Raw genomic sequence first — 21,162 nt, 5'->3', positions numbered from 1 at the left:
AGCAAAATGATACTTGAAGGAGATAGATTGCATTTTGCGTGTCATTTATTTTATGTTTTGTCATTATATATACAGGTCCTTCTAAAAAAATTAGCATATTGTGATAAAGTTCATTATTTTCCATAATGTAATGATAAAAATTAAACTTTCATATATTTTAGATTCATTGCACACCAACTGAAATATTTCAGGTCTTTTATTGTTTTAATACTGATGATTTTGGCATACAGCTCATGAAAACCCAAAATTCCTGTCTCAAAAAATTAGCATATCATGAAAAGGGTCTCTAAACGAGTTATTAACCTAATCATCTGAATCAACTAATTAACTCTAAACACCTGCAAAAGATTCCTGAGGCTTTTAAAAACTCCCAGCCTGATTCATTACTCAAAACCGCAATCATGGGTAAGACTGCCGACCTGACTGCTGTCCAGAAGGCCATCATTGACACCCTCAAGCAAGAGGGTAAGACAGAAAGAAATTTCTGAACAAATAGGCTGTTCCCAGAGTGCTGTATCAAGGCACCTCAGTGGGAAGTCTGTGAAAATAATGAACTTTATCACAATATGCTAATTTTTTTAGAATGACCTGTATATATTCAGTATTGGGCATAGTCTTTGACAAGGGGTCCAGTAAGATCATTAATAATTTAACATGGATTATTCACATGGCCATAAGCTATAAACAAACCTTAAGTTTACATAAATAATTCATGTTCATCATTCGGACTGAATAGCATGTTTATTTTGTGTGTGTGTGTGCAGGATGACTTGAGGATCGCTCTCTGTCAGGGAGGACGTTTGCTGGAGAGCATCAATGAGCCGCTGGTGAAAGATCCAGATTACACCATGAACCAGGATGAACTGGAGAACCTGGCTACCGTTCAGAGGTGTGTGTGTGTGTGTGTGTGTGTGTGTGTGTGTGTGTGTGTGTGTGTGTGTGTGTGTGTGTGTGTGTGTGTGTGTGTGTGTGTGTGTGTGTGTGTGTGTGTGTGTGTGTGTGTGTGTGTGTGTGTGTGTGTGTGTGTGTGTGTGTGTGTGTGTGTGTGTGTGTGTGTAAGATACCATCTACCGCGCTGGAATGCAAAAAGGAGAGACCAGACGGTTACAATCCAGCAGCAGACTGTTGCGTGTCCTTGGTCAGTTTTTGTCCTTATTAAGCTGTTCTGGTCAGCTGTGCTTTTGCATACACAACAAGACAAGCCACCTGGTGAAGATTATACAGCAAATCTACAGACACGCATGCAAAAAGAGCATTAACTTACAGGAAGTCCAGCTCTACTCACATGACCTTTCACTGAAGCAACGTTCTGGGATGTGTGTGTGTGTTAATATCCACAGGCATCTGCTGTCAGCCTTTATTATCTTGATGTGGCTATATTTGTTTAAAGAGGTCATCGGGTGCCTATTTTACACAAGTTGGTATGATTATTTAGGGTCTTCATGTAAAGTTTGTAACATACTTTGGTTAAAATTCCTCAATGGTTGTGTAAAACAACACCCTTTTTACCAACTGCTCCAGCCTTTTCTTCCATGGGGCGAGTCGACACAAGACACTTAAAGTGCTGCCTTGGCGGACAGTATACAAATGGCTGAGGGTGGAAATATGCTAATAGGGGAAATATGCTAATACCAAGGGGGTAATCCATCGACCGGAAGTTGAAGCCGGCCGGGTGCCGCCATGTTGTAGCAGAACTTCACTTGCGTTAGCATTTCCATTGACTCCCAGTCATTTTGGCGTCACTTTGACAGCGAATAACTTTACATCTGAGGCGTTTAAAGACTCCATTTGTCCATTATTTATTTCTAAAGAAACACGACAATGTATAAAGGGCTCCATTACCTTCTATGTTACATTATGGCCCCGTAGAAACAGATTTAGTAAAAATAGGCTAACGATTGCGTCATAACCACTCGACTCTCTGTCGCGCTGTACAGAAATTACCGTACAGACAGCAGGAGAAGCTCGCAGGCAATCGGGGGGACGTCCCGTCAAGGGAGAAGCCCATAGATAATGAGTCCATAAAAGCAACGGAATACTTACTCCTGCTCACTCACGCCAAAGAACTCTTTGCTCAAGTTCCCCGTCTCTGCAAGATTAACGTTGGCAGTTTTCACGCACAGCTACTAGAAGATTAACGTCTGTCAGACAGGTTGCTCACGTCATCAAGCTTAGTTTGAGTCGGTCTGAGTCTGCGCGTCAGGCACGGAAGTTCTCAAAAATCGCTAAAAGTGGGCTTCAACTGTCTCAACTGAGTTCCAATGAGATCGCTCTGTCCATTTCTTTTACTGTCTATGGCTAATACGGGACAGTCCGTCAGTGGTTGTGGGCGGAGCATGAGCAATATGACATCATATTGCTCAGAAAATCCAAACGGCTTGATTATTAAAGGGATACTCCACCGGTTTTTCATATTAAACTATGCTATTCCCTTAACTAAGACGAGTTGATACATACCTCTCTCGTCTCAGTGCGTGCACTATATCGCTCTGTATTGCCACAAAACTATATTAGCACTTAGCTTAGCCCAGTGCATAAAATATGGGCCAAAAAGAGAAGCGACCAAACACTTCCTCGTTTTCCCTATTTAAACACAGTTACTCGAGTAGCGTAACTCGACCTAGGCTGGTGACACAAAATAAAACGTTGTGTTTTTCTAAGCGTTTAAAATTGATGACTATATTGTATGGCGGAATACCATAGCAAGTGCTTTTGAGCACTTCGACTTTGCGCAATAATATCATCACTCGTGAAAAGTCCTCTTACCGGCTCCCGCTTCCTCTCCCCCTCCCTCTCATTTCCGTCAATACAACCAACGTGACTTTACTACCTGTGCTATTAGCAAACTGCAGATCATTTGCAATGGCGGACTTTGTAGATGATTATGACTTCTTTGTAGCAGACCCAGAGCCATATCTGTTTGAACCCGAGTACACGGAGGAGGAATTAGCTCTTATGGACCGTGAGAGGAAAGAAAAATTTTACGACTGCCGGGTGAATCATCGCTGCAAACGCGTCGCTTGCCGCAACACATGCGATTTGTCCAGGGTCTTCTGGATCTACACTGACCCCCACCTTCGATGGCAATACCTGGTCCCATTCTAAACAGCACAGGCTCTCAATTTCGGTCGGCATCAGTTCGCAACAGTCACACTTGCACCACCAATTGCTGTTTGCCCGTGGTCTTTCGCCAGCTCTGGTCTGTTCTGGATCATATCTTTCTTCCCTCTCACGGTCCATAAGAGCTAATTCCTCCTCCGTGTACTCGGGTTCAAACAGATATGGCTCTGGGTCTGCTACAAAGAAGTCATAATCATCTACAAAGTCCGCCATTGCAAATGATCTGCAGTTTGCTAATAGCACAGGTAGTAAAGTCACGTTGGTTGTATTGACGGAAATGAGAGGGAGGGGGAGAGGAAGCGGGAGCCGGTAAGAGGACTTTTCACGAGTGAAGATATTATTGCGCCAAGTCGAAGTGCTCAAAAGCACTTGTTATGGTATTCCGCCATACAATATAGTCATCAATTTTAAACGCTTAGAAAAGCGCAACGTTTTATTTTGTGTCACCAGCCCAGGTCAAGTTACACTACTCGAGTAACTGTGTTTACATAGGGAAAACGAGGAAGTGTTTGGTCGCTTCTCTGCTTGGCCCATATTTAATGCACTGGGCTAAGCTAAGTGCTAACATAGTTTTGTGGCAATACAGAGCGATATAGTGCACGCACTGAGACGAGAGAGGTATGTATCAACTCGTCTTAGTTAAGGGAATAACATAGTTTAATATGAAAAACCGGTGGAGTATCCCTTTAAGACTGTTTAGGCTTTTTGAGGAGAAAAAAAAAAGAGTGAATGGATTTTTTTCATTGTATGGTGGTTGTGTCCACACACTGCAAAGACACATGTTTTGCAAACACCATATAAAAGTGACTTTTGCATCCGATGACCCCTTCAAGGTTTTTATTTATGGACGCAGTCAAACATACAGAATGAGATTTCAGAGCTATGATAGTGGGCATGATTTGTATGACTTCGGAAGCTACTGTGTCTTTTGGTTTCAGAAGACAAAAAAAACCCCAACTTTTTTGTGATACTTTTTGCCCTCTTGTTCACTGTATGTTTTTAATGTATGGTAAAAAGAAGCTTGCATATTCAAAATATCTCTGTGTTCCACAGAAGAAAGCAAATGGTGACCGTTTGGGTGAAGTATTCTTCTCTTTCTTTCTATAGGTTGCTTGGTCAATTAGATGAGACTGAAACGGCATTTGATGATTTTTGGGACAAACATCAGACCAAGCTAGAGCAATGTCTGCAACTGCGGCATTTTGAGCAGGACTACAGGGAGGTGAGCTACACAGACCGGTTCATCTGTATCACTTAAACATGTTTTCAGTAGAGATGCATTGTTTTTTTTTTATTATTATTATTTACTTACTTTTGTAGTCTTTATTAATATTTTGAATTAGCTTGTATTTTTATATTTTCCATTTAATTTTAGTTTGTTTCAGTCAGTCATATGTGCTTTTGTCATTTTTATTAGTTTTTGAATTTAGCTTTAATTTATTTTTATTTCAGTTTTAGCGCTATAACTTAAACTTCTGTATGGAAGCAGTAGTTGTAATGTGTTCATCTGTGTTGTAGGTTAGAGGTCATTTAGACCTGGTGTATGAAAGACTATCAGGCTTCTCGGAAGTAGGAATAAGCCCCGCCCACGCTGAACATATCCTGAAAGAGCTGACCAATCATGAAGAAAGAGCTTGCGTAAGTATTAACCTGCTGTCAAATTATTATTATTTTTATTTCTCGATGATGTTATGATACTATTATTCAGATACAAAATTAAGTACTGCAAAAAATGTAATACAGATCAAATAAATTCTTCCCTTCATTTCTATCCAGACCCAAAGCACATTCATTTGTCCTTATAATGTTCTAGTGTGTGTATATACAGGCATACGGTCTTATAAAGCATGTAAATCTCACCTTCCTTAATGAAATTGCTGAGTGCGGCAGTTTGAGGCCCTTTCAGAAATCACCCACATGTCCTCATCCTGTGGAGAGAAGAGGGGGGTGTTCTACCCAATGTGATAAATCACCCATCACTACGCTGGAATTATTCTGCTGACACAAGGGGATTGTGGGAGTTCTGGGTGGCCACAAAGTGGCAAACTTGTTTTGTTTTTAAGTAAAAAAAAAAAAAAAATCACCCAAAGATTGACTAATAAAATTAAGTCGCCTTCGTCAACAGCAGAATTTTAAAGACTATAACATTATTATAACAGTTATTATAACATTATAATTTGTTTTTCATTGCTGCCATGGTCACTTTATTAAAATAAAAATATTCACATGCCATTCAAAAGGTTGGGTCTTTAAGGTTTTTTTTATTGTTTTAGAAAGATGTCTCTTATGCTCACCAATGCTGCATTTTGTTTAATCACAAATATAGTAAAAACACTGTAAAATATTAATAGAATTTAAAACAACTGCTTTTTTCTATTTGAAAATATTTTAAACTAATTTATTCCTGTGATGTAAAGCTGAATTTTCAGCATCATTACTCCAGTGTCACACGATCCTTCAGAAATCATTCTAATATAATGATTTACTGCTCAAGAAACATTTCTTATTATCAGTGTTAAAAACTATTTAATGTTTATTATGCCTAATATTTTTGTAGAAACCACGATATATTTTTTTTCCGGGTTGCTTTATTGAATAGAAAGATCAGAAGAACAGCATTTGTATGAAATTTAAATCATCATAATCTTTTGTTACATTATATAACTATACTGTCATTAGAAATGTACTATTTACTCTTATATTTGACCAATTTCATGTGTTCTGCTGAATAAAATAAATTATAATTCTTTTTTTTTTTCTTTTTTTTTTTTTTAAATGTTTCTCTCGGTCTGTAGGAGGTGTTGGACCGGGCTCTGTCTCTAGCGTGCGATGCAGATCTGCTGATCGAAGCGTCTCATTATGCTGTGGATTCCATCCTGCCCAAATGCTCTGAGCTGCGGGTTGTGTGTGAGGAGATCAGCGGTGTCCTGAACGACAAGAAAGCTCATCTGCACAAAGCCATGGAGCTACACCAGTCTCTAGAGAAGGTACTAGGCCCACCCGATGACTCCTTAATCAAAGCTGTTCAAGACCCCTGTAAAATAGTCAACCAGAGAACTTATTCCTGTGCTGCTGACTTATTTCCATTTGAAACTAGAAGTTGGAGCAGGACATATCAAATGGCGAATAGCCTTTAGTTTAGGTCACAGTCTCTATTTATAATTTACGAGGAGGCTTTGTCAACTTTTAGGAATGGATTACAAATGGTCTCAAAGCTAACAGACATGGACTAAAAGCCAGAAAAAACTTCTTTAATGATGACGACTGACTCTTTTTCTTCTTCCGTCACTCTCAGGCCTCTAAATGGTGTGATGATGGGATCTACCTGCTGGCGTCTCAGCCTGTGGATAAGTGTCAATCACAGGATGGGGCGGAGTCAGCGCTGCAGGAGATTGAGCGTTACCTGGATACAGCCAATCAGCACAAGCTGACAGATTTGAGTGCAATTTGGAGGGACTATGAGTCAGTGCTCACTCAAGACTTCAGGGTAAAAGACAAAACCCCAGAACTTAACCATAATACATGTGTATAGATTTTTATTTATACATGTATTGGTTATTTAAGTGTTATTGAGAATATGGAAATTATTAGTCAAATGTCTTGTCAGGTGTAAGTTGAATGAATATTTTCTCTGTGCTCAAACAGGATCAGGTGGACAAAGTGTTTCAGAAGCAGCTGTCCATGCAGGAAATGTTCGAGAAGAGGAGGGTCAGTCTTAAGAAGTTAGCAGCCAAACAGACACGACCCGTGCAGCCCGTCGCCCCACGTCCTGAGGCCATCATCAAATCACCCATCTTGTCTCCAGGTTAATCCCCTAAACGTGACTTTTTGTGTTTGGTTGGGTTGGGTTGGGTTTCCCAGAAACGTGTCACTGTTTCTAGGTCCAAATGCTCCATCAGATGCCAAAAGCAACAACACGCGCTGCTAATATACATTCACGGTGTGCTGTAATACTAAAAACAGGTTCCTAACCTTTATCTCCATTCTCTATTTAAAAATAAATAAAGGTTTTTCAAAGGGATTTATGGGTCCGTAAAGAACCATTAACATCCACAGAACCTTTTTTTTTCTTTTTTTTTTAAAGCCATTTGATTTATGAGGACACAGGAAGTGTCTTCATTAACCATGTTTAAGTTGTAATACCCATGCCATTATACACATTTGTGTCCTCATATAATAAACCATATATACAAGAACACACACATTCCCTGTCACTTATTTTACTCTTCTGCCATCTAGTGTTCATAATAGAAAACTGCAGGGATCATTGCCACAAAAAAGAATATTATTATATTTGATGCATATGTTTTTTTTTACCCCAGCGCATAGGGAGAAGACTATAGAGGGTGATATCATCAATGGAAACTGCAGAAAAGTAGGTATCTTATCTCTAGAAAATTAAGCAGTAATATTTATAAGACTGCTTTGATATTGATAAATTAAGTAACAGTGGCTGCACTGCTCACTTATGCATTTGTTGCACTTTAGCGTTTGCTTAATTGAATATTAAGTGAACAGATTTTTAGATTTTTTTTATTTTAATTGTATACATTTTTTCAATAGTTTATTCTCAATTTTTAAAGATGATCGCAACCTTAGCAGTTTAAAATTGAACAAATGTCGAGTTAGTTTGAGTGGATTTTGAACGTTGAGCTAAAAATATGTGTGATTTAAATAAAATGACAGAATTGGTTTGAACACATTTTCAAGACACTGTATGTGTGTTATATACCGGTACATAGAAAAATCAATGCATGGTTGTTTATATTTGCAGGGAGAGATGCACTTACAGAATGACGGCAGCAGACACCCATCTGTCTCTGATGAAGAGGAGAACTTTGCTGTGCTTAGACGGTCAGTCAGGGGCGACTTAAAAGGAAAGTGAGCTATTGTGTGTCATTTTTCTATTTGACTGATTATCTGTTGAACGTCCGTCCACTTCAGGCATGTGATGAACGAGCTGTTGGAGACGGAGAGAGCGTATGTGGAGGAGCTGCTGTGTGTGCTGGAGGTGAGTTACACTGACACCTTTCACTACTAGAGGTCAGATCAGTTTATGTTTTAAAGTCGGCATGAAACAGAAGTTGCAATCGTCTTTTCTTTCCTATTGTGACGTATATCCAAGTAAAACGGCTTCTCGAACAAGAAAAAAATGTAGGGCGGGACTTGATTTTGTCCATGGGGAATTGATTGGCTTGGAGTGATTTGCTATTGGTGGATCTCATTTGAGTGACAGGTCGCCCTGCCCTCGTGCCAGTAAACGCATCATCAGAGAAGAGAAGATGCTGCAATAGGCAGGGGAAGGGATTTTTTTTTAAATGCAATATTCCATGAAAAAATAAGAATTGTCAATTTTGATTTCATGGTGACTTTAATAACTTTTAGCGCATTTGATTTGACAAATGATTTTGTGTTTAGGGTTATGCAGCAGAAATGGACAATCCAGCCATGGCTCATCTCATCCCCAACACGCTGCTTCACAAGAAGGACATCCTCTTTGGCAACATGCCTGAGATATACCAGTTCCACAAGAAGTGAGTCGAACCCTCTGTGTCTCCCTGTTTGAGCTTCACTTGTGTGGTGTTATAAAGCTAAAGAGCCTCTTATTCTCTATATATTTCAGGACTTTTCTTCGTGAACTGGAGACGTACACAGACTATCCTGAGCTTGTGGGCCGGTGTTTTTTGGAGAGAGTGAGTCTCATGTTACTGTACATCTTGTGCTGTTCTGATTTATTACATGATTAAATGGATTTTTCAAATGTCTTTTTCATGTTTTGTTAGATGATGGATCTGCAGATATATGAGAAGTACTGTCAGAACAAGCCTCGCTCCGAGTCTCTGTGGAGACAGTGCTCTGACTGCGCTTTCTTCCAGGTCATCTTACATTGCAAGAAACTACAGACACAATTAAGCCACGTTACACATAAGCACATCTTTTTTTCTATAATCCAAAGGGTCATATTATAGAGCGTCATAGCTAATATTTTAGGAATACAATATATAGGACTACTGTTAAATGGTGTGGGATTTTTTTTCAATGTTTTGTGATCACCCAGGCTACATTTATTTGATCAAAATACAGTATAGACAGTAATATTGTAAAATATTTGTACGATTTAAAATAACTGTTTTCCGTTTGAATATATTTAAAAATGTAATTTATTCCTGTAAAGTAAAGCTGAATTTTCAGCATCATTACTCCAGTCTTCAGTCTCACATGATCCTTCAAAAATCAGTCTAACATGCTGAATAGAAAGTTCATAACAAACAGCATTTATTTGCAATACATTTTTTTTAACAATTTAAATGTTTTTACTGTCACTTTTGATTAAATGCGCCCTTGCTGAATATATTTATACACACACACACACACACACTTCTTTAAAAAAAGATTTACTGCCCCAAACTTAAAATGTATTATTACTATTTCATAAATAATACTGTACTATAATAGTTTAATAGTAATATTTATACAATAATCATATATTAGTAAAGAAAAATAAAGAATTTTTGTATGCTATTTTCAGGAGTGTCAAAAGAAACTAGAGCATAAGCTTGGTTTGGACTCGTACCTGCTCAAGCCTGTGCAGAGAATAACCAAATACCAGCTTTTACTCAAGGTAAACTAGACCCAGACCCAAATATATAATTCCTATATTTGCACCTCTGTCTGGTAACCTCTATGTGAATGTGTGTGTATATCAGGAACTGTTGAAGTACAGTAAAGGCTGTGACGGTGAGGAAGACCTACAGGAGGCGCTCTCATCTATTCTAGGCATCCTAAAAGCTGTGAATGACTCCATGCACCTTATCGCCATCACTGGATATGAAGTAGTGACGCATTTTATTTAATGTGCAGATTGAATGAAAAAGGTTATCAATAATATAAGACACCTTTGGAGTCGTTGTTGACCCCTTGACCTGTGTTTCCAGGGCAACCTCAGCGATCTGGGCCGCTTGATGATGCAGGGGTCGTTCAGCGTGTGGTTGGAGCATAAGAAGGGTCACGCGAAAGTGAAAGACCTGGCACGCTTCAAGCCCATGCAGAGACACCTCTTCCTGCACGAGAAATATCTGCTCTTCTGTAAGAAACGAGAGGAGAACGGAGAAGGTTATGAGAAAGCCCCGTCATACAGCTTTAAACACTCACTCAACGTAAGTCCTGAACGCCAAAGGAGTTAGAGACGGAATATTAAAGTAGTTCGTTTTCATTTATTACTTCTCTGACATGGAAATCAGTCGGACGATGTGGGCAAATCAAGGGAAGATTTATCATTTTTAGTGTAATCTAACCAAGAAAAAGAAGAAATGCTCATGTAATCTGCATGTTTAATTTGTGTTTTGTCTTGTGTAAATAAAGGTTAATGAAGATAAGCACATTTACGGGGAATATCAGGGTTTCTGTATGAGACTGATTATGTTCATATCTTGCCCTCTGATAGATGAGTGCTGTAGGCATTACTGAGAATGCAAAAGGGGACAACAAAAAGTTTGAGATCTGGTGTAATTCTCGAGAGGAGGTGTATATCGTACAGGTAAACTCTTAAACATTTTACAATTGTCCTTGTAAAAATATCCTATGTCTATTTAAATAGCATTGAATGTATATAATCTAATCTTTAATCCTGTCACTCACCTTTCTGGTCATTGTATTGTTTATTTTCAGGCGGCGACACCAGAAATCAAAACGGCATGGGTGAATGAGATCCGGAAGGTTCTAACGGGGCAACTAAAGGCTTGCAGAGGTGAGAGACACCGTGCCTTACTCTTTCTTTTTATTATTTAGCAAGGACACATTAATTTGATCAAAAGTGACAGTTAAGACCATTATAATGTTATAAAAATTTCTATTTCAAATAAACCCTCTATTCATCAACAAATCCAGAAAAATATTAAGCGGCACAACTGTTAGAATATCAACATAAGAATAATTATAAGAAATGTTTCTTGAGCAGCAAATCCGATTTCTGAAGGATCATAATGACACTGAAGTCTGGAATAATGATGCTGAAAATTCAGCTTTGCATCACAGGAATAAATGACACTTTAAAATATATTCACATGGAAAACGATTATTTTAAATTGTAATAATATTTCACAATTTTACTGTTTTTACTGTATTTTTGATCAAATAAATGCAGCTTTGGTGAGCATAAGAGAACATTACCAACATCATACCGACCCCAACATTTTGAACGGTAGAGTATATAGAAATGACACACTTCACGTAATCAGCACGTTATGTCTGTAGTTGTCTAATACTGTTGTGATGTTGTGTTTCAGAGGCGAGGCAGCAGAAGAGCTCAGATCAGTTAACTCCCACCAGCAGCGGTCTAACCCTGAGCCCCTTCAAGACCAACCCAAAGAGCCTCAAGAAGGGAGAAGAGAAGAAAACTGAGCCCACAGCAGCAGATCCCAGTAATCCTGCCTTACTCAAAAATAACGACAAGGTCAAAGGTCAGTCAGCCCTTCTCAACATGCACAACATAAACAAGAAAATCGAAATCGCGTACTGTCTGAGTAGGTACTACATTTGAATTTACTAGCGACCATTAAAAAAAGTACGCTCTATATATTATGAATATGGGTCTACATCCGCCATGTTGTTACTGTCACGTGACCTACCGGCGTCAGTCGCGTCATTTCACTTCCAGTTATAAATCCCTCACGGGATAGTAATGTGTCCGTCGAATGCACACTTCAGAATCTTGCCGGAAGTAGTACAGTAGGTCATCTGTGGACTTTTCACCTACCATGTATTCGGACATACTACTTTTTTGGCGGACTGTTTTTCACATACTATATAGTCGGGTGTGTGTACGCATTTTTTAGAGGTCGTTTTTCAGATATTACACAGGACATATTTGAAATCAGTCAGTCAATGAATCCGTGAAACTAACCCCAGACTGACGTTTCCCTAAATCTATCCCACAATTCAGAATGCTGCTGTCTTTCCTCTTGCTGCTTAGACTGTGAATTTCTGTGATCAGTTTCTTTGTGACCCCTGGTGTTTCTTTTTTCCTAGTTTTTCAAATTTTCTGACTAAACCTGTAACGGCCTTGATTATCTCCCCCTCCTCTTTCTTTCTCTCTGTCTCTGTGGAGAATAGACGAGACTGTCACCAGTCCCAACTCTGAGAGAGCTGCAGTGGCTAAAAAACGCTTTACACTGCAGGGCTTCAGTAACCTCAAGAGCCAAAAAGGTACAGCAGGAGGGCTCACAACTTTACACGGTCACGGGCAATACATTTAAAACAGGGTCACTGCATATTGATAAAACATTTCTGAAAATCATTATGACAAAAGCATGTTTAGCAGAAATTTCTTAGTTAAAATGTTTAGTTTATATTATTTATGATACATTTGAAAACAAATAGTTTAAAAACAAATAGTTTAGTGATGTTGGATAAATGTAAAATATTGAACCTGGAATAAGTACTAAGCTTTGGCTTGAACCTCACTGCAGAGTTTATAGCAGCCTCTGGTGGCAAAAGCCTCACACTTCCAATGGTCATCACTCTCTGCCCTCCAGGTACACTGCAGTCTCAGGATACACTAGACTCTAGTGTAGAGACCAAAGTCTAGATTAGCAGCAGTTCAACGTCAGAGTTCAAGCTTGGTAACATTAGAATTTAGAACTATCATTACTGAAATGCTCTTTACTGTGCCTTAACCAGGTGTGACACAACTTGTTTCCAGGAAAAATTATTTGTCCACACCAAAACCGAACTATTTTATTTTATTTCATTTCATTTTTATTTTTATTTTTTTTTAAATTGGCACCAGTTACATTTCCCTGGGTTTACTGTTAGGGCCTAAAGCAGGCGTGATACAACTTTATTTCAAGGAACAAGAATTTGTCCACAACAAAATCAAATTTGACTATTTTATTTTATTATTTTTTTTTTTTTTTTGGACCAGTTACATTTCCCTGAGTTCACTGGTAGGGCCTAAACCCTACCCTAGGCATGATACAACTTTATTTCCAGTAAAAATAATACAAAAACCAAATTGTATTTTTTTTCTTCCCTGGTTTCACTGTGGCACCATGTGTGAAACAACTTTATTTCCAGTAAAAATAATACAAAACCAAATTGTATTTTTTTCCCCCCTGGTTTCACTGTGGCACGGCCTCAACTATGTGTGAAACAACTTTATTTCCAGGAACAAGAATTTGTCCACACCTAAACTGAAAATTCTTTTACTGAAAATTAAATGTTTTAATTTATTTATAAGAATTTGTCCACAACCAGTATGCAGTCCAAACTGAAAATGCTATGTGAATTTTATTTATTTGTTTTATTTTATTTTATTGGAGTGGGATTTTGAACCCATTACATTTTCCTGGGTTCACTGTAACAGGGCTAACCAGCTCAAAACTGGGGAAAAAGCATCTTTTATCAGATGTTGTTTTGTCACATCACAAATGGTTAGGGCACAGTGTACTTTAGTGTACATGCTACTTTAGAGGCTCTCACCCTGTAGAACAGCCTAATTTGTCTTCATAATATTGAAGGATCCTTCCTTTAACCCTGTTATAGGCTTTCTCTTTCTTCTTTCCTGATTATTTGTCCTCTTATCCTTTTCTTTCTCCTTTCTCGCTCCTTGCTTTGGCTGCCAGGATCATCCCCCCCTAGTCCTGATCACAAAACTAAAAGACATGAGATTAAGAGTGATCCTACACCGTTTGGCTTCAGAGGTACACTGTCCCATAAAAACTCCCAGCATTCCCTCCTCCAACATCAGCCATGACCAGTGTCCTGTGCTCCCAAGCCTTTGTTTTATCATATTATGTGGTTTCCACATTTTATCTCACCTTCATATATTAGGGTTCACCATCTTTCATACATCAGCCTGAAGTAATAATACAATAAAACGCTTCAATATTAGGTGTCAAGCATTCACAATCCAAACAAACTGACTTTAGTTCTGCATACCCCACCAACAAAAGCGATCTGTGGTGTTTGGTAAATCGATGGAGTCTTTGAAATCTTATCGGCTGCCTCTCCCTTAGACGCAGGTCCACACATCTCTCTTACCCGAGTGAGATGGATGAGCACTTCTAGTCTGTTGCAGACTAAAAGGAGAGGTAACTAGATGTGCCTGGTGTGGGAATGAACTTTATCGTCTTTATTGCTCTCTCACAGCGAACTTCCAAACAGACTGGCAAACACTAACCACAGGGTATGATATTATTGCACTGTAATTGGTGGTTTGCAGGATAAATCACAGTGCTAAATGGCATCTCTTATATAACTGCTCAATAAATTACTATTGTAAATCTAAAATGCTCTTTACCGTGGGAGAATGTGAATCCAGCCCAGTTCATATTGTATAACAGGAGAGATAATCTCTTTCTATTTACCCTACTCTCTTTTAAACCAATTAATCCACTGAAATTGAATCATCATCATTATTTATTTACAATCGTGTGTCATTTCAAACCTGTATGGCTTTCTTGCTTCTGTGGAACACTAAAAGAAGAATTGTTTCACAATTTACTGGTTGGTGTTTTCCATGCATTTACGTTGAATGAGGACTAAAGGGTTCAAGCTTCAAAAACAACGCATAAACACCATAAAAGTATTATAGACGTGGGTGTTATTCACTGACAATCTTTTCCTCCGGTGAGATTTTAACTTAATCATTGCAATCAGAGAACTTGAGAACCAGTTCAGTCCGATTCACGAATGAATCATTCAGACTGGTTTGTGAACCAAATCAATTACTTAATTCATAGAAGAATGATTCATTCACAAATAAGACTGATAACTACAGTATTTCTCTCATGAAGATTTCCAGTGAATAAGTAGTTTTCGACTTGTTCTTCAGGCAAAGCTGTCATATGATTTCATAAGATTTTGGCATATGCCTGTATTTACACTCTGCCCACCTTTTGAAGTTGTAATTGCATGGAAAAAATCTGTGTATTCCACAAAACAAAAAGCCAAACAGTTTTGGAGCGACATGAGGGTGAGTAAATGATGACCGAATTTTCATTTCTGGTTGAACTATTCCTTTAAATCCTGTGTTTTTTACTGTCGATTTACGTGAATCCTTTAAAATAGTACATTTATAAGCCAAAAGATGTCAGTTTGAGCAAGAAAATCAACTTGCACTTCCCTTGGTGTGGAAACACTCGAGTCTAACGCTGCATGAGTGTCTGGTTTGGGTTCCTGTCTGCTGGTTTGCGGTGCTAGTTCTGGATTCACTTTTACAATTCTGAAACCACAGATCCGTTTCTACCAAACACTCTTCCGGGCTCCATGTTTATCCACTGATTCAGATCTAAAAATGTTTATGCATCTCTCCATAAACATGTTTTGAATGATTTGCGAATGTGTCATATGCCGCCTTCACAGTCATAATCTGAACATAAAACACAAACAGCTGCTAGCTCAGTGCCTGGACCTGTTCCTCTTTTTAAATGGATTATGAGATAAAGAGGCTCTGGCTCCGTTTCAGAACCTAGTGTGCTGCCTACATAGGCATCACATGCACACTCCCAATGCAAAATCTGTTCTGAAACTTAGGAAGTGCGAGTATTACTTCATACATCTTTCACATCAATTCCACAATGCATTGTGACGAGCTCAGTGAAAACGTCCATCCAAGATGATGAATTTGGTTAAAGAAATGACAACTATATGATTAAACAAATTTACAATTGGTGTAATAACTATTTTGATGTTAGCTTAGCAACATGCTAATGCCAAACTCTATAGAGGTTATGCGTTGATGTCACTTCCTCTCCAGAAACCTCCCCCTCAGCCGGACTGAGTGGCAAAAGAGCCGCTTCCGTGACGGGAAATTAATAGGGGAAACTGCGAAAAAGCGAGTAAAACAAACGATTAAATCGAGTCAAACCTTTAGTTTAAACTGATAGTGTTCCTTACAACTTACCAAAGATCCAGTGATCCATGGATATTGACATGCAGCCAATAATCGTGTTTTCTGACAGTCATACGTGCCTGATTTCACTCATTTCAACTCACTGATTAAATTCATTATAGGTAGGCCTAAATCACTTACTGTATATCAATGTTATATATATCGTCATATCGTCCAGCCTTAAAACTTGTATAGTTTTTTGTCAGTGTTTATTCAACAACGTCTAATTATGCAGAATATACTATGGTAAATATTTAATTGATGAGTTGTCAATACAATATATAGGTAGGTATGATTGCCACAATCATACCTATCATATTGACACACAATGATAACTGCAAATAACTGTTTCTGATTTCTGTGAATCACAGCGATCCAGTTGCTTCTCTGTTCTGCAGCTTTCGGCAGTCTGTAAAAATACACCTCAGATTTCTTGTCAAATCTAGGTGTACAGTCAATCGCAAAGCTCTTTCCCGTTTTAGATGTGTTTTGTGTGTTTTTCTCAGCATTCACTCTGAAAACAAATGCTGCCGCTCAGTCTTTTTGCCACTCAGTGGGCGTAACCGGCCGACGTGACGTCACGCGCATAGCATAACCTCTGCTTATGAGCGTTTCAAATCACTCTTAGAAAAATGTTTTCAATTGGGTTTAATATAGAACCCTTGGGCTCTCAAACTCAATTTTAAAGAATGCTTTACGCCCAAAATATGAAATCCCTTAAATGATTGCATAATAGAAATGATTGCAATAATAAATGTTGAAGGTCATTTTAATGGGTTATTTCAATGTTTTTATACTGATAAACAATTTTTACGAGCGGTTTAATTCATACAATTTCATTCGAATTAAAAAAATAATTAAAACTAAATCCATAAAATGATCCTATGATGGCAGCCCCTAAAAGTTTCTATATATGAAGCACCTGACAGGAACTTTAATGTTCTACATCATAGACACTGTTATTTTCTTCTTAGAGAGGTTCTACGACAGTTAGGAATCCGGCTTTTTCTATACATAAGGAGCTATCTACGTTTTGAAACCGAGCCAGTCTCTTCTTCATCTTCCACACACCATCTATGTGCAGCACCATTCATCCCTCTCTTTCGATGTCTTAACGTGATCTTAATGTCACATTGGTTTCACCCGTCCTCTCTTCCACAAGGCTTCACCAAGGCGTCGCTGTCCATGGATGCGTCTGAGGAGAACGACGGTTACTCGAGCGCCGAGGACCCCATGAACTCTGATCCTGAGGATGAGGGAGGGAAGAAGCTGGTGAGTCTCTTGAGGAGCTCTTTGCTGCATGATTCCTTGTGTCCTGCTATGTTTGAGCACTGATGGTGTCGTGCTTGTTTGTTGCATTAGTCTCCCGGCAGGTACGTGGTAGTAGCTGACCACGAGAAAAGCGGCCCACAGGAGCTGACGGTTAAGAGCGGGGACACGGTGGAGCTGGTGAGAGAGGGAGACGACGGACGCTGGTAAGATTCACACATTCAGGATTATGGAAATACTGTCATCATTTACTCATCCTCATGTTTCACGTTATGACCCATACATTAATCGTTTGTTTGTGGTTTTAAATTGAATAAATCAACAATTTAATTCAATGGATCTTTTATTCTGTTGAATCAACCAATTGAAATAAATTCCAAATCTAAACAATTATGACTGTTATGTATCAGTGTAATTTTAGGATTATCTAACTAATATAGCATTTTAAAGGTGCATTGTGTAATATTTAGGAGGATCTGTAAGACAGAAATGCAATATAATATACATAACTTATGTTTTCAGTGGCGTATAAAGATAATGAACCGTTATGTTTTTATTACCTTAGAATAAGACATTTCTATCAACATACACCGCGGGTCCCCTTACATTGAAATAGACATTTTGCACCGACATGTTTCTACAGTGGCCCTAAATGGACAAACTACTACAGAGCGCGTTTCATCACTATGTTGTTCTTCGTGCAAAGAAGTTAGCTAAAGTCAGCGATTAAAACACTGACACAATGATGAACAAGTAACAATAATATTCGCAATAACATATCGTTTTACTGAATAATAAAGTAAACATCATTCTTAATTTATCTTTATAAAGAAACCTCATTGCTTCACTGGCGAGTCTCTGCTGTCTCAGATGATTTTTTCCTGTTGGCCACTGTAACTTTTGTTGGTTGCCATTCGTAACCTCACCACTAGATGCCGCTAGAAATCACACACTGCACCTTTAAGTTGGCTTTTATTTTAAAGGAACACTCCGACTTTTTGAAACTTTAGCCTATTCACCTTATCCCCCAGAGTTAGATAAGTCCATACATACCTTTTTCATCTCCGTGCGTGCTGTAACTCTATCTGACGCACCCACCGCTAGCCTAGCTTAGCACAAAGACTGGATGTAAATGGTTGCAGCTAGCATACTAATCCAAATAAGTGACAAAATAGCACAAACATTTTCCTATTTACATGTTGTGATTTGTATAGTCACAGAGTGTACAAAAAACAAAGTCACATGAGACACAGACATATTTTAACCGTATAAATACTGGGAACTATATTCTCTGAAGGCGAAGCACTGCTACTTGGGCGGAGTGATAACCGCAGCACCTGAGACGCGCCGTGGTCGAATATAGTTCCCAGTATTTATATGGTTAAAATATGTCTGTGTCTCATGTGACTTTGTTTTTTGTACACTCTGTGACTATACAAATCACAACATGTAAATAGAAACATGTTTGCGTTATTTTGTCACTTATTTGAATTAGTATGCTAGCTGCAACCATTTACATCCAGTCTTTGTGCTAAGCTAGGCTAGCGGTGGGTGCGTCAAACAGACTTACAGCACGCACGGAGATGAAAAATGTATGTATGGACTTTTCTAACTCTGGGGGATAAGATAAGGTGAATAGGCTAAAGTCCCAAAAAGTCAGAGTGTTCCTTTAAATATTTTAATATTACTTATCAGGTTTAATTTATTTTTATTTCAGTTTTGTGCTTCAACTTCAACTTATTTCAGTTTTCAATTTCAAGTTTTCATTTAGTTTAAGTTTTTCATCAAATGTTTATGAAAACTTGTTTCTGCCACAGAATAAAACATTTTAAAAGATAATTGCGACTTTTAATCTCACAATTGGGAGTTTACTTCTGACTTTATTTCTCAAAATTGCGAGATATAAAGTCAGAATTGTGTGATATAAAGTCGCCATTGCGTTATAAAGTCAGAATTGCAAGTTTAATTCTGACTTTATATCTCGCAATTGCGACTTTATATCACACAATTCTGAAATAAAAAGTCGAAGTTGTCTAACACAATATTCACTAGATATTTCTGCTGTAATTATGACAAAGCTGCTTGTTTTCAAACATTTTATTGATACATAAAGGTTAATTATTTTAACATACTGAATGAATTAACCACGATTCATTTTGTGATTCAAGATGTTACGTTCTGTATTCCAGAGCTGTATATTCTTCAGTACAAACAATAATTAAGGGAAAATAAAAATATGATTTCATTTCGCATTTTGTTTGCTTTTAGCATTGTATTTAGGTTATACTTGTATTATTTTCATATATTAAAAATAATATATTAATTTAAATACTTTTGTCATCCTGCGGCACCCTTGAAAGTTTGCCGAGGCCCCCTAGTGGGCTCCGGTTGAGAAGCACTGCTATAAATGCATAAAATATATTTTTTAAAAAAAGTAAAGCCGTTAATAATGCACATCGTAACCTGCTCCTAATTCCATAGGCTTAATAGAATATTGTAAAATATACCAAATGTTAAATAACACAGAGGAATTACCCCAGGGCTGTTTTTGTGCCCACATATTTAAAATAATCTAGTTCCATTTTTGCATTTTGAGTGATGGATTATTATCTGGACTCGTTTTGATGTTTCTAAAGATGACCAAATTAGAATCGCAAACTGTTTTCTGTAAGCAGAGTATGGTGTGATTATTGATGTCTGATTTTTTTTCAGGTTTGTACGTAATCTGCGGACCAATAAGGAAGGCTGGGTCCCTGCTGCAAACTTGCTCACTCTCATCAGAGAATCCAAATCTTCTCAATCTCTCTCCAGCTCAGGTAACACAACTCCCTGCTTTCCATCCACCACACAATAAATCCCCGTCATATTTTCTGAATTGAGCTAATGTGTGCGTGTTTTCCCCACAGAAGGCAGTGGGTCTGGAAACCTCAGCACGTCGTCCAGCTGCAGCGAAACCTACACGAGCTTCTCTGACATCAAAACCTGAAGCGCATGCTCCAGCGTCTTGTGGCAGCTCCTACACAGTGCACTTTCTACTGAAGCTCCTCGAGCCTTTGTACTGTATTTAACCTCCTCAACCGAGAAAGGAATCGACCTCTGCGGTCAATATACGCCATTCAGGATATTTTATAGAGAGCGTCACCCTTTCTCAACCGTCTCTCCTTCATAAGAGAGAGAAAAAATGTCTGCTGTTCCCATTCACATTCTCATTAACTTTGAAAATATCGTGTGATGCTGTTCGTTTCGCATCTGCATGCATTTCCTCAAAGAGTAAAAGGGTTTTTGGTCGAGTCGGCATTAACATCAAAGTAGCCTGCGGTCTAAAAGTCTTTAAATATACATAACAAGGACTCTCACATGAGCTTCCACTGGTTTTATTGATCTTGCTTTGAGAATGTCAGTGTCTGTTTGGAATGTCTGACTGTCTGGAGCGTCTAAAGCTCCTGTCTGATTTGCTGTAGCAGCAAGACAATGAAATGTTGTTTTATACGATAAAGATTCTGGAGGTTATGCCTGGTGAAAAGTCCTGTTCACTGTATGTATTAATCGAAAACGGCTGTATAGTTTAAATTATTTCCTGTAAAAGATTTGTACAGATATTAACTTTTATCTCATGTTTTTCATTAAAACAGTATATATATATATCTATACATATTGTATATTATGACCACTATTGTTGTGTGTCAATGAATTGTATTTTGTTGTATTTGTCACTTTACTGTTCTACAATTTTCCAGTAACAACATATCAATTGTGTTCACATTTTATGCAATTTATTTTCCTGTACGTACCGTCACCACAGATTGTTTAATTTGGATGGTTCAAAATGTAGTCTGGAAAGTGATAATTGGCGTGTCACTCAACTTGATTTTAAAGGTCAG

At 38.2% G+C, this 21,162-nt stretch overlaps 1 protein-coding gene across 9 annotated transcripts in view; it reads left to right on the top strand.

The window, feature by feature from the left end:
- mcf2la (mcf.2 cell line derived transforming sequence-like a) overlaps window positions 1–20,558 on the top strand; it is a 38,574-nt gene extending 18,016 nt beyond the window's left edge. The window contains exons 6-30 of one of the 9 annotated variants that reach the window (XM_056243783.1): window positions 765–889; window positions 4,228–4,342; window positions 4,639–4,758; window positions 5,916–6,107; window positions 6,416–6,607; window positions 6,766–6,925; window positions 7,443–7,495; window positions 7,895–7,974; window positions 8,065–8,131; window positions 8,539–8,654; window positions 8,744–8,813; window positions 8,904–8,996; window positions 9,650–9,742; window positions 9,828–9,953; window positions 10,056–10,277; window positions 10,565–10,657; window positions 10,789–10,867; window positions 11,406–11,579; window positions 12,232–12,324; window positions 13,743–13,820; window positions 14,136–14,210; window positions 17,175–17,284; window positions 17,375–17,487; window positions 19,994–20,097; window positions 20,188–20,558. In XM_056243783.1, coding sequence (XP_056099758.1) covers window positions 765–889; window positions 4,228–4,342; window positions 4,639–4,758; window positions 5,916–6,107; window positions 6,416–6,607; window positions 6,766–6,925; window positions 7,443–7,495; window positions 7,895–7,974; window positions 8,065–8,131; window positions 8,539–8,654; window positions 8,744–8,813; window positions 8,904–8,996; window positions 9,650–9,742; window positions 9,828–9,953; window positions 10,056–10,277; window positions 10,565–10,657; window positions 10,789–10,867; window positions 11,406–11,579; window positions 12,232–12,324; window positions 13,743–13,820; window positions 14,136–14,210; window positions 17,175–17,284; window positions 17,375–17,487; window positions 19,994–20,097; window positions 20,188–20,267 — 2,823 coding nt within the window. In that variant the 3' untranslated portion in view covers window positions 20,268–20,558. Of the gene's footprint in view, window positions 1–764; window positions 890–4,227; window positions 4,343–4,638; window positions 4,759–5,915; window positions 6,108–6,415; window positions 6,608–6,765; window positions 6,926–7,442; window positions 7,496–7,894; window positions 7,975–8,064; window positions 8,132–8,538; window positions 8,655–8,743; window positions 8,814–8,903; window positions 8,997–9,649; window positions 9,743–9,827; window positions 9,954–10,055; window positions 10,278–10,564; window positions 10,658–10,788; window positions 10,868–11,405; window positions 11,580–12,231; window positions 12,325–12,587; window positions 12,654–13,742; window positions 13,821–14,135; window positions 14,211–17,174; window positions 17,285–17,374; window positions 17,488–19,993; window positions 20,098–20,187 lie in introns of all 9 variants that reach the window. The other 8 variants (XM_056243784.1, XM_056243777.1, XM_056243776.1 and 5 more) reach the window with 8 other exon arrangements.
- Window positions 20,559–21,162: the final 604 nt, after the last annotated feature.

The sequence above is a fragment of the Rhinichthys klamathensis genome, unplaced genomic scaffold, assembly GCF_029890125.1.
Source record: "Rhinichthys klamathensis goyatoka isolate OS25496 unplaced genomic scaffold, OSU_Roscu_1.1 h1tg000845l_1, whole genome shotgun sequence".
Taxonomy (NCBI): Eukaryota; Metazoa; Chordata; class Actinopteri; order Cypriniformes; family Leuciscidae; genus Rhinichthys; species Rhinichthys klamathensis.
The sequence above is the reverse complement of the archived record's forward strand: the minus strand, read 5'-3'. Positions and strand labels throughout refer to the sequence as shown.